Source organism: Episyrphus balteatus, chromosome 2 (genome assembly GCF_945859705.1).
Source record: "Episyrphus balteatus chromosome 2, idEpiBalt1.1, whole genome shotgun sequence".
Lineage (NCBI taxonomy): Eukaryota > Metazoa > Arthropoda > Insecta > Diptera > Syrphidae > Episyrphus > Episyrphus balteatus.
In genome coordinates this window covers 38,142,294-38,154,998 of record NC_079135.1, presented here as the reverse complement: position 1 = coordinate 38,154,998, position 12,705 = coordinate 38,142,294, and the positions used below count along the sequence as shown (strand labels likewise).

At 30.9% G+C, this 12,705-nt stretch overlaps 1 protein-coding gene across 1 annotated transcript; it reads left to right on the top strand.

Moving 5' to 3' along the window:
• Window positions 1-579: 579 nt before the first annotated feature.
• LOC129910973 (ubiquitin carboxyl-terminal hydrolase isozyme L5) lies at window positions 580-6,341 on the top strand. The gene is made up of 4 exons (XM_055988586.1): window positions 580-784; window positions 902-1,170; window positions 5,543-6,019; window positions 6,083-6,341. The coding sequence occupies exons 1-4, from the start codon at window positions 709-711 to the stop codon at window positions 6,248-6,250; spliced, it is 990 nt and encodes a 329-aa protein (XP_055844561.1). The 5' UTR covers window positions 580-708; the 3' UTR covers window positions 6,251-6,341.
• The last annotated feature ends 6,364 nt before the right edge of the window (window positions 6,342-12,705 follow it).

Here is a 12,705-nt window from a genome sequence, read left to right as displayed (position 1 = left end):
CAAGGGGCTAAGGTGTTGTTGTATTTAAAGCCTGGTACGCTGCTCGCGCTAAACTTTAGCTGAGATAAAATTTTCATACAAGTTATCGATAACTTGTATGGGATCCATTTTATCTCGGCTAAAAATTTTCGATAATTTGTATGGGAGCTAAAATTTAGCGCGAGCAGCGTACCAGGCTTAACATGTAAATTGCTTAGCCCAGACTGCGTTTTTTTTGTCCAGTTAAGACCGGTTGTAATAAAAAACACACCTATTATTGGAAAAATCGTCGAATGTTAACCCTTAAGCCTGGTACGCTGCTCGCGCTAAATTTTAGCTCCCATACAAATTATCGAAAAATTTTATCTCAGCTAAAATGGATCCCATACAAATTATCGATAACTTGTATGGGAATTTTATCTCGGCTAAAATTTAGCGCGAGCAGCGTACCAGGCTTTACCAGCAATAAAAACTTCCAAAAAAATGTGCTCATGGTCTAAACACATACTTCACTGAACGTATTCACATATTTGCACTGAATACATACTTTCTATGTTTTCTATGTTTTTTTTTTGTTGAAAAGGCGCCATGCCCGTTTTTGACAGACACAAAAAAAAAACCAATTTGTCATTCACCTGCACTTAAAATTCCTGACCATTTGGATTTTGGAATTGAATGCAAGTTTTTTCTTTAAAATAAGTTCCTCCAAACTGCAACAAAAACGATACAATGGCTGAAAACGCTGGCAATTGGTGCTTAATTGAAAGTGACCCTGGTGTATTTACCGAATTAATTAGAGAATTTGGTAAGTGTTCGAAAGTTATTGTTTTAAACAAACTTTTAAAGCCGGCTACGCGCCTTCGTTTTCTAGTTGCCTAGTTATAATAATGCTAAAAATCTCCAAAATTCATTCTATATTTAGGTGTCGAGGGTGTACAAGTTGAAGAGATTTGGAGTTTGGAAGCCGATTCATTCAAGAATCTCGAACCAATTCATGGACTGATCTTTCTATTCAAATGGGTACAGGACGATGAACCCTCTGGCTCTATTGTTACTGACAATCGAACCGAAAAGATTTTCTTTGCCAAACAAGTCATAAACAATGCATGTGCCACTCAAGCTATTTTAAGCATTTTGCTCAATTGTCATGACGAGGATATTAAGCTTGGAGATACATTGACCAATTTTAAGGTGAGTGTACGCTACGTTGAAGTATATTCTATGTGTAGACAAATTTATTTATTTTAATAGCAATGTTTAAGCTGCTATAAAATTAAACACAAATTAATTAATTTAACCCTCAGTTAAATTGAAAATAATTTGGCTGCTGAATTACATTTAAGTCTTAATTTTGGGTAATTAACAAGACAACGAATTCTATTATAAAATTAATTTTTCGTGTATACATGCAAAAAAAGGTCAAAGGTGGCGAATAGAAAATCAACAGATTTCATTCTAGTATGCAATTATATTGTTGAAACCTGGGAATAAATGAGTAAGAATTTTTAGGTGAAACATCCACCTGAAACAAATATGGGAAAAAATGACGATTTTAACTGGGATAGAATGGTCCAATTGGAGACAATACAACACAGATATTAAAAAAAAAGTTAGGTACCTGTTAAATGGGTTAAAGAAGTTAGTTTCCGATGTTTTGAAGCCAACTCCGCTGAGGAAAATCGACAAATTACAAAATAAACCTTAGTAGTAAAAAAGATTGAGTAGGATTTGTATCCTATTTGAAGAATATCGACGCAGAGAGCACAAATAAGTATTTTTTTTTATAAGTTTTGGACAAGTAGTTTTCTTTTTAGAGTTTTGAACAAACTTTCAGGTAATTTAGAGGCTTAATAGAGCCACAAAACGCATTTGAAGTTTCCAAATGGTGATTTTCTGGGTTACAGACGAATCGAGAACAACGAAAGGCACATAATGTAAGCGTTTTAAATAATTTAAAGTTTTCAGCAATCATGGGAAAGGGAAAACGCTCGAATGTATAAGAAATTGATAAGTTTAAGTTTCTTACGTCTCAAAACCATGTTTCACTTTCTAACGGACAAATCGCAAGGGAAATACAAAGATCAGAGTGTTTTGTCCAAAATTTCTTGAAAAAAGGAGAAAGTTATTGAATAAAATTGAAAACAAAAGGCAATACAAAGCAAACTCGAAGACAAAAAGGCCAAGTTTTTCAAGACCCTTCTAAAAATCTAATGATGATAAAACCCAAACTAAAAGCCTTACAAAATGTTAAAAGATTAGATTCTGCAAGAAATACTATGCATTCGAAAGAAGAATGGGAAAATGTCATTTTTTTTCACATGAAAAGAAGCTTAACGTGGATGTTCCTGACTGTTACAGCTGTTATTGGCATGATCATTCAAAGAAAAGTGCTCTCCGAATACAGCAGAACTTTGGCAGTTGTATGGGGAGCATTATACTTTAATTTAAAGCTGCCTATTTGTTTCATTTCAAAGAAGATAAACTCCAAAATGTTCACAGATTTGTTGGACGACGTTTTCTCTTCATTCATGGATGAACAGTAAGAAAAAAAGTTGATTTTTCAGCATGACAATGCTTTAATCCATGTATCTAAGGAGTCAAAAAAATGGTTTCGTTAGAAAAAAATAGCTTTATTGTATTGGCCAGTTTGTTGTCCTGATTGTAATTCAATATAAAACATTGGGGGATACTTGCATCAAATGTTTATAAAAATGGAAGACAATATGATACCATTTTGGAGCTTAAAAATGCATCCAGACATGTCGGGAAGAAATAGACCCGCAAGTTACCTGCATTTATCAATATAATTAACCAAAATAAAAAGAAATAAAAAGCTCAGCTCAAAAAAATAAAAACAAGGTAGTAATATTTGAGTTGAGCTTCTTATAACTTTTTATTTTGATGAATTATATTGATTAGACTGATTCAAAAAAAAATTTTTTTTTTTGTTCAAAGCATTGTTGAAAATATTGTTGGAAATGACGAAAAAAAAATACTGTAAAAGTTTCAGTCCTTAATGTTAACATTTAGTACCGCCGCATCGCAAATTTCTATTTCCCATACGATTTGTATGGGAAAGATTGTGTATTTGTGTTTAGAATTTTGTATCTTTTTAATGGTTCATCAAAAAGGCTAGATTTAATCATTTTCTTGTATAAAATTGAACGCTCTACAAAATTGCATTTATAAAATTAAAAAAAAACGGTCGCGAAAAATTGATTAAAATAATTTTTATTTGAAAAAATGAATAATTCGAATTTATTGAAGAGATCTAATATGATAGTATTAGGGGTTTGAGAGTTATATAAAAGGATCTGTGAAACCAAAACACAACATAGAATACAAATATTTGAAAATTTTGCCAAATTTTTTGAAAAACCTAATAATTTCGTCAAAAAATCGGAAAAAAATGAGAAAAAACTACTTTTTATATTTTAAAGTTGAATAACTTCGAAACGCGGGGGTAAATCAAAAAAATTAATAAGAGCTTTTTGGTAGAGCGGACAATTTTATAAAAGAAAATGATTTTGTCAAGCCCTTTGGATGAACCATTAAAAAGATAAAAAATTCTAAACACAAATACACAATCTTTCCCATACAAATCGTATGGGAAATAGAAATTTTCGATGCGGCGGTACTAAATGTTAACATTAAGGGCTGAAACTTTTACAGTATTTTTTTTTCGTCATTTCCAACAATATTTTCAACAATGCTTTGAACAAAAAAAAAAAATTTTTTTTGAATCAGTCTAATCAATATAATATTCATCAAAATAAAAAGTTATAAGAAGCTCAACTCATTTTTTTTTTGAATCAGTCTAATATTGATGTATGCAGGAGTTACACCTGTTTAAACATACTGTACTACAATGTCAAAAAATTAGTAAAATTTGTTTGTCATTTGTAAAAAAACATACGAAACATCTCATAGTCCTCGGTTTTAACACTCGTTTTTAATGACGGTCCTTTTATTAGCTGCGCTACCAGAAAGTGTCAGGACTCCCACTATAATTGACAGCGTAAATATCTTCATGGGACGAATCGCCTTCGCACTCACACATTAGTCTTAAAAGATCTCAGCATACACAAATCCGCTGGCGAAGGTATAATCCCATCCATCGAATAGGTGCTTTTCCACGCTGCCAAGCCACTGCGTAAGCTTTTTCATCTGTCATACTGGTCTCTATCCGAGTGGATGAAAAAGCAAATCTTCCTTACCATGTAACTATCGGCCGATTGCAATTACACCCTTACTTCCCGAAGTCATGGGAACGATGATAAACTATTAGATGAGCAAATATCTTGAGGAACGGAAACTTCTCAATGACCGGCAGTATGGCTTTCGGTTTATTTCACCGAGAAGTAGAACAAATCCTTACATCATTCTGAAGAATGTAAAATTATTGCGCTGGATATTTTTAAGGCATCATTGCATCAAGCCCTCTTATTGAAATAGCATGCATTTGGTATTAATTACTCTCTACTTAGCTGCATTAGAATATACCTTTCAAATTGTTCAATATAATTTGTATTGGAAGGTTTTAAGTCCAGGGCTCCGTTTTGTCTCCTTCACTATTTTAAAAACTCATAATCTCCCATTTTAAACTTCTAATCCACTAAATTGTTCCGAAAAATTAAGCACCCTCACCTTTCCATAGTAGTTCTCAGATTCACATCCCTGTTCTTCGAAAGTGGATCTTCAACGGCAACAGCATTGTAAAATGGGGAATCAGAAACTTGGTAGAATTTAATGCTTCCAATTGAAAAGATTGAAGAACTTTCTATTCTCGGTATGTGTGTCACTAACCATTTGCTATGAAATGATCACATACTTGGTGTTACCGAAAATCCTGCAAAGTGTTTATTGGGTTTCCTGCGACAAGGTGTGAGAACTTTTTCTTTTTCCCTATGATCTAGTTACAATCTTCAAAACATAATACATATTCGTCAAAAATTGGAGTTTAATTCCCATAACTGGGGTGGTGCTCCTTCAACTCATGTGACTATTTTGGATTTTATTCAGAGCGGAATTTGTCTGATTTCATCCAATCGGATAGCTTTTAGTTTTACCTGTCAGAAGCACACGACGGATACCTCGCTAGGGCCGAATAATAAAACTTTTACATCGTTCGGTGACTGCCGTAATGTTTTTTGCCTGTCCTTATTTTTTCGTTATTATTATAGATATAGAAATTGCATTCCCCTTCTTAAACACTTTACCCATAATACTCGTGCTTCTAGGAATGCAAAGATACATATGTATTTGTTTTTTGTTAAAAATGTGCGCCGACAAACAACATATGAATTTATATAGTGTGAAAAAGATATTTTGAAACGTTGACCGAATCCTTTTGGATGATCAAACAGAAGGGGATATTATCCTCGGAATGCGGTAACATGTAACTCTGCAATATTGTTTCATTCTTCCGAAAAATAGTTCAAAACTCTATGTTTTAAAAAAAGAACAAGACCTCCTGGTCCTGACTAGTTGTATCAGATTAGAGAGTTCATCTTTATATGATTTACTCACTTTTATTTATGATTTTAATTTAATGCATTTTCAGGAATTTTGTCAATGCTTCGATCCCTACAACAAAGGACTTACTCTCAGCAATGCCTCTCAAATTCGTACTGTGCATAATTCATTTGCCAGGCAAACACTCTTCGAATTAGATTCTAAAAATCAAAACAAAGATGAAGATGTATTCCATTTCATTGGTTACATACCGATTGATGGTCGTCTCTACGAATTGGATGGCTTGAAAGAAGGTCCCATTGATTTGGGAGCAATTGAAACATCGCAAAACTGGATTGACGTTGTTCGTCCTATTATCGAAAAGAGAATGCAAAAATACAGCGAAGGTGAAATCCATTTCAATTTGATGGCAATCGTTTCGGACAGACAAATGATTTATCAGAAACAAATTGATAAATTGCTCAATGATTCCGAAAATGCTATGGAAACAGATGATAAGCAAACTGAAGTAGCTCGACTTAGATCATTGATTGAAGATGAAATTGTCAAGCGCAAACGTTACAGGGTAAGGATGATTAAAATATTTCATCGAAATTATTTTTAAAATTTACTTAATTTTTGTATTTAGATCGAAAATATCCGTCGCAAGCATAACTACTTGCCGTTCATTGTTGAGCTCTTAAAAATGCTTGGCGAACAAGGTCAATTAACTCCACTTTATGAGAAAGCCAAACAAAGGGCTTTGGAGCGAGAGACTTCTACAACAACAACTACTACCACTAAAACAAAATCATAAATGCATTTATTGTTTAGGTATTTATATATGATGTATTCGAAGAGATTCTCATGATTACCAAGTCCTTTTATTAAACGTTAAAATAGTTAAATTTTGGGTTTGATTTTTTTTTTTGTGGAAATGGAATAATTTTGACATCTCTGATAAAGGTAAGTTATAAAACATAAAATTTTATCAAACGTGAATAGTTTCCCGAGAGACGTTTTTTGGTAGGAAACACAAACCCTATTAAATTTTTAAACGAAAGAATCGATTTAAATTTCCCGTTGTTTCGGCAAGAGACCACTGTGCTGTTACTGTTTATATTCCGTGGCACGACAAGTGAAAAGTCCGAAAAATATAAAAATTACAACAAAGACAAAGTTGTTAGAAACAACCGATTCGGCGCTAGCTAGGTATTTCGTCGGAGCGGATTTTGTCCGATTTCATCCGAATCGGACAGTTTTTACCTTTCGTAAGCACACCTCGAAATATATTAAATTTCGTATGAAATCGGAGAATTTTCCGCTCCGACGGATACCTCGCTAGGGCCGAATAATTCTTTTGATAGTCTGTTTATTTTAAAAAATCAGGGGCCGAATTACGGCATACGTTCGTTAACGTATGGCCGCTATATGTCCCTTTCTTTTTCCACTGATTGAATAGAATAGTCAAAACGTTAACGTATGATTGTAAAGGCCCAACTATAATAGGCATATGCGCGCATGGGCTTATGTCAAAATGGCATGAGTGAGTTGTCGAACATACACAATTCTTATGGGATAGCCATAATGCGCATATGCGCGCTTCGTTAACTTTCGTTATGCATATGCTTCAGAGCGCACGGCATATATGCTCTGAAGCGCACGGCATGAGTAAATTTCTCAGAATAAAATGTAAACAACATGGATGCAAGGGGGATGGAAAAATTAAATTAATTTTTACTCAACAAAAATGTGATAAAACGAATTGTGAAATGAATAAAACTAGTTTTAAAAATATTTTTGTGTAATTCAACGCGTTTTTTTTACAAAAATTATGGAAAACAAAAATGTAAAATGTGACACTAGGCTATGCGCGCGTATGTTCATTATGGCTACTTCTCATGTTTTCAGAAACAGGACGAAGCAGTTCGTTCGATTTTGACATAAGCCTATGCCTATTATAGTTGGGCCTTAATCGTGTACCGCGAATCGAAGCTTAAGAATTTACTTTGAAAAGCGATCAACTTTCATGTTTGCCCCATGACGCAAATGTTATCAAGTCTAGCTTTTTGTGTAGACCACAGATTATAAAAAATATTGGTGCCAAATTTGCTGTAACAATGTTTATTCGGTTTGATTTTGATTCGCATAATTTTTCTTAGCAAATCACACCTTGATTGATAGTAAATTAAATAGTTTTCTAGGGTTCATAAAAACACCACTGTTTTATTGATATTGTTTCTATTGACATGAATAAATATATTTTATAATTTTTGTTTGACACTTGTTTATTTTGCGTTTATTCAATTTTTTTTTTTGTTGTTGTTATATAATATAATATATATATATATATAATTTACATTGTTATATTATAATAATCGTATTGTAAAGTAGGAATTACATGTTAATCTTTTATTTGTTGCTGTTATTTATTGTAAGTGTTGTTATTGCTATTTTATGCAAAGACAAACATTTTCAGTTTAATGATTTTTTATTTTTGTTGTTTATTTTGTTTTTTGTTGTGTGAATTTTCTATAATATTATCATCTATATTATAATAATAATTAAACATATGATGTATATAGTTTTACCAGTATTTGATTTATTTCACTTTTTGCTCTTTATACATAAAACAGAAGAAACAAAAAACCTTTGCAAAATTTCATAGAAAACATAATGCTATAACAACCAAATATAACAAAACTTACGATTTTGGAGCGTTCAAATACAAAATGTTAAAGTTTATGCATAAAACACAATGAAAACATGAAATTTAATAGAATGTAGGTTAAAACTAACAGAAAATGAACGAAAAAAACAACACAAATCGTGCAAACTTTTCAGCAAAAAGATTTTTTTTTTCGAAAGTCAAGTACCTACTATTCATCGGCTTTTAGGCTACAAGGAGTATAATTTCTTTGATGTATACCACCGCAAATGCTATGAGCTAATTGTATTCGACAACAAAAGAATTATTATCAATGCTCTATTCAGCTCTATTATCCGATGTCGAGAGTGTTTCTCTTTTGTTTTAAGTAAGTTGTCGACTCAACTAGACTAGTATTTGTGCAATATCGTATTGATAGTTTTGCCTTGTTTTTCAGGAAACTTTCTTATAGCAAAATGCCTTTACGCTGAAAACTTTCGTATCAAATGAGTATGTGATATGAGTTTATATATATAAATTAAATGAAACAGGAAATAAATAAATATCATAAAATTGATTACATTTATTAAATACTTTAATTTTTTATTTTAAAATGTTACATTTTTATGTGATGTGTTATAATTAATAAAATGATGGAAGAGATTTTTTTATACTTGGTATTTTATTTATTTGAACAAATCAGTCTATGAAAACAAAAAAAAAAATATTCAATAAAAACACAACATACATGGGTATTAAACAATAAAACAAAGATTTAAAATAATTTATAGGTAATAGCAATTAAATATCATTAAAAAAAAATATTTTTACTGTTGATTACACGGTGTAACACTCAAAATATACGAGGGCGGAGACCTATCAAGTTTTGTAGAGCTAGTCGCACTGATTACGAAACGGTATTTAAAAAGTCCCTAACACCCCCAAAATCTGGAGTTAGGGGCAAAAAACGGTTTTTTTTTTACCTTCACCCATTGAAAAAAATCTAGCTTCGTCAAATTTTTACCGATTTTCGATTTTTTTACAGTTTCTAATAGATAAATAAACCTTTTCAACAATGTATAAAACATGTAACTCGGTTAAACCACCTAAAATTTATATGCTGTCAAAGTTCAAAAATTCCATTTTTTTTCGTCATTTAACCAACTTCGACATCAAACTAAAGTATATATTTTCACAACAACATGCTATATTAAAAATATATTCTAAAATAATATTTATTTCCAAATCCAACGAGGTATTTTTTATGAAAATCAGTTTAAAATTGGCTTAGAAAAAAAAAATTTTTCGATTTCAACCCAGATACAGAAATTCGAACTTTTCGGTATAGAACAAAAATGTTGTTTCGGCAGGTAGTAGGATAACTTGGGCGCCAGGATTTTATAACGGGTTTTTGTAGAGGAGCTCAATGGGAGGGGGGTCTATCTCCCCCCGTTTAGGTGGGAGGGGCAGTTTTCTAAAAAAAAATTATCAAAATAAAAAAAAATTATTAAAAAACAACGGCAACACTTACAGTAATAAATGATACCATTTCCGAAAGGCAAAATTAGACATTTAATTTTAATTTTTAAATCAATATATTATAACAAGAAAAACCGTTTTTTGCCCCTACCTCGAGATTTTGGGCGTGTTAGGGACTTTTTAAATACCGTTTCGTAATCAGTGCGACTAGCTCTACAAAACGTGGTAGGTCTCCGCCCGCGTATATTTTAAAACCGCATTTTTGTAACAACGTGTTATTATTAAATCGAAATGAGTATTACTAACTGAAACAAATAAGGTTATAAGGCAACTATTTAAATTTAATTTTATTAAGTTTCTGAAATTAAAATAAATAAATAAATTTGTTATGTAAAATTCGATTTTATTTTTTAATTTAAAACTAATATCATTTTCACATTGAATTCATCTAAGCACATCTTATTTTGATGATAGTTGAGCATTAAAAATATTTTGATTCAAAACTAGACAAGTTAATTCCATAATTTCGTACTATAACTACAACACGGCTGTTCTTATAAATCGATCGAATTTGAAAACGGTTCATTTCCGCACGGCTTGAAAACGCCTGTTTTAATTGCCTTTCACATTTACTTTAAGTTACACCTACACAAGGACAACATAAAGCTTTCGAAATCAGCTATTAGTGAATCCTTTAGAAAAACGTGTTCGAATACGAAATGCGGAACAGAAATAAAAAGAGAATATTGAATTCGGATGGAAATCGGAACACAAATAAAAATGTTGCTTTTTTAATTGTAATTTAGAATTGTCAACAACAATATTCGGTTTGCCAGTACAAGCAATTTGTTGTCGAAATAATCGTCCATATCAGCTTCGATAGAAGAAACTGGCATGTTACAGAAGTCCACCGAAATCGAAATGCATATGACTGCCATTTTTAAAAGACATAGAAACTGCTAATCATGTCTTTGTGCGTGTACCTAGTTTTAAAGAATGCAGTTCATGAAAATTCCTCCCAAAGATACAGTATTCCTAAAAAATCAAGTTTTTAATAGATAAATTTAAACACAAAGCTTTCGGCGTCAATCGCACTATGTACCCTAGTGAACATAAAAATTCATTAATATGATGAAGTTTCTCTGAATAATGTTTGCTCCTTCAAAATTCAAAGAATTCTATCAAAATAACAAGGCCAAGATAATAAAACAGCGATTTTAAAAAAGAGCTCAGTGAGATGTGAACGACTATGAAAGAAAAAGCTATCCCGCAGAAAAGTACAATGAAAATAAACTAACAAAAATAAAGTAAATATTAAACTATTATGCAGCATTGAATATCATGATTACAACCGTTCAAACACTATGTCTCTTTAATCTCAAAAGAACTTGTAACTGTTTAACGTTTTAATTAACCTAAATATAATTTGTTTTTTTTTTTTTATTTCAAAATTTTTAACAATACTCTTATAAAATAACATGAAACTATAATAGAAAAAAAAATACTGTTAAAACATTTTAGGTATTGGTTAAAAAGGATATAAAGCATATTAAATCAATAAAAAATAAATCAATTATTATTGAAGCATAAATATAAATGTGTATAATTTTAGTAATTGAACGCTCCTTAAATTAAATTTAAACTTAAAAAACAAAAACTGTATACAATGTGTAAAATTTTAATGCAATAAATTCAATCCTACTTAACAAACAATTTGATTTTTCTTATTTTTGTTTCTTTTTTTTTTTGTCTAAAACAATACAACACAAGCAAATAAAGTGCAAGTAATAATACGGTTTTAGTGCAGCAGTAAATGGATTGCATTTTTGTTTTGTTTTGATTTTTAATAACTATACAATTTATTTTATATTCGTTTTAAAAACGAAATATTAATCTCCATTGATATTTCTAAATATATTTAAATAAAATTAATATTTTCCTCTGTAATTTTTTTTTGTTTTTGTTTTGTTTTGCATTGCTGAATAATATGTGATGAATTATATAATAAGTCTCGAATTTAAATAATTAACTAAGGTTCAGAGGGCGATGGCAAATACAGTTTGAAGTTATTTAGGTACTAATACATAATTATAATAAACGAAATTATCCTATTTTTTTTTTGTTTAAACATAATACAAATACAATCATTCTCATTAATAAAATATAACATGCAAACTTTTAAAACGATTTAATCAAAATTAAAACAAAAAGATGTAAGAACAAAGTTTTACTTGTTTGAGAAAAGGTATTTTTTTGTTTGTTTAATTCTTGGACTTCAATCTTATAACTTTAAACGAGCTAAAATTGTTTATATATATATATATATATATATATAAATATATATAAAATTGGGATCTCGGAAACGGCTCTAACGATTTCGATGAAATTTTCAGGGTTTGTTCATCTAAGCGAGTAAAAAGTTTTGGAAGTATTTTTGGAAAAATCCGCCCACTGCCACGCCCACTTTTTGAACATATAAGTTTTTTCGGGAACGGCTCTAACGATTTCCATGAAATTTTCAGAGTTTGTTTATCTAAGTGAGTAAAAAGTTTTGGAAGTTTTTTTTGAAAAATCCGCCCACTGACACGCCCACTTTTTTTAAAATATATGTTTTTTCGGAAACGGCTATAACGATTTCGATGAAATTTTCAGGGTTTGATCGTCTAAGAAAGTAAAAAGTTTTGGAAATTTTTTGTTGGAAAAATCCACCCACTGCCACGCCCACTTTTTTAACATATAAGTTTCTTTCGGAAACGGCTCTCACGATTTCGATGACATTTTCAGGGTTTGTTTATCTAAGCGAGTAAAAAGTTTTGGAAGTATTTTTGGAAAAATCCGCCCACTGCCACGCCCACTTTTTTAACATAGAATTTTTTTTTTGGTAACAACTTTAAAGATTTTGATGAAATTTTGAGGGTTTGGTCCTCTCTTATATTAGTTTTTTTCAGTTGCTTGTTTTTTGTTCTGAAAAACCCTGTTTTGTTGAATTCAAATTGTAATATTTTGCGATATCTAACTGCAACTTAGAAAACTTTTATACTTTTTTGAAAACTACAATAACTGGGCAACTTTTTAAAATAATAAACCATTCTCACATTTTTTATAAAACTTGAAACTGTTAGTTAATTTGCACCGAAATGGCATAT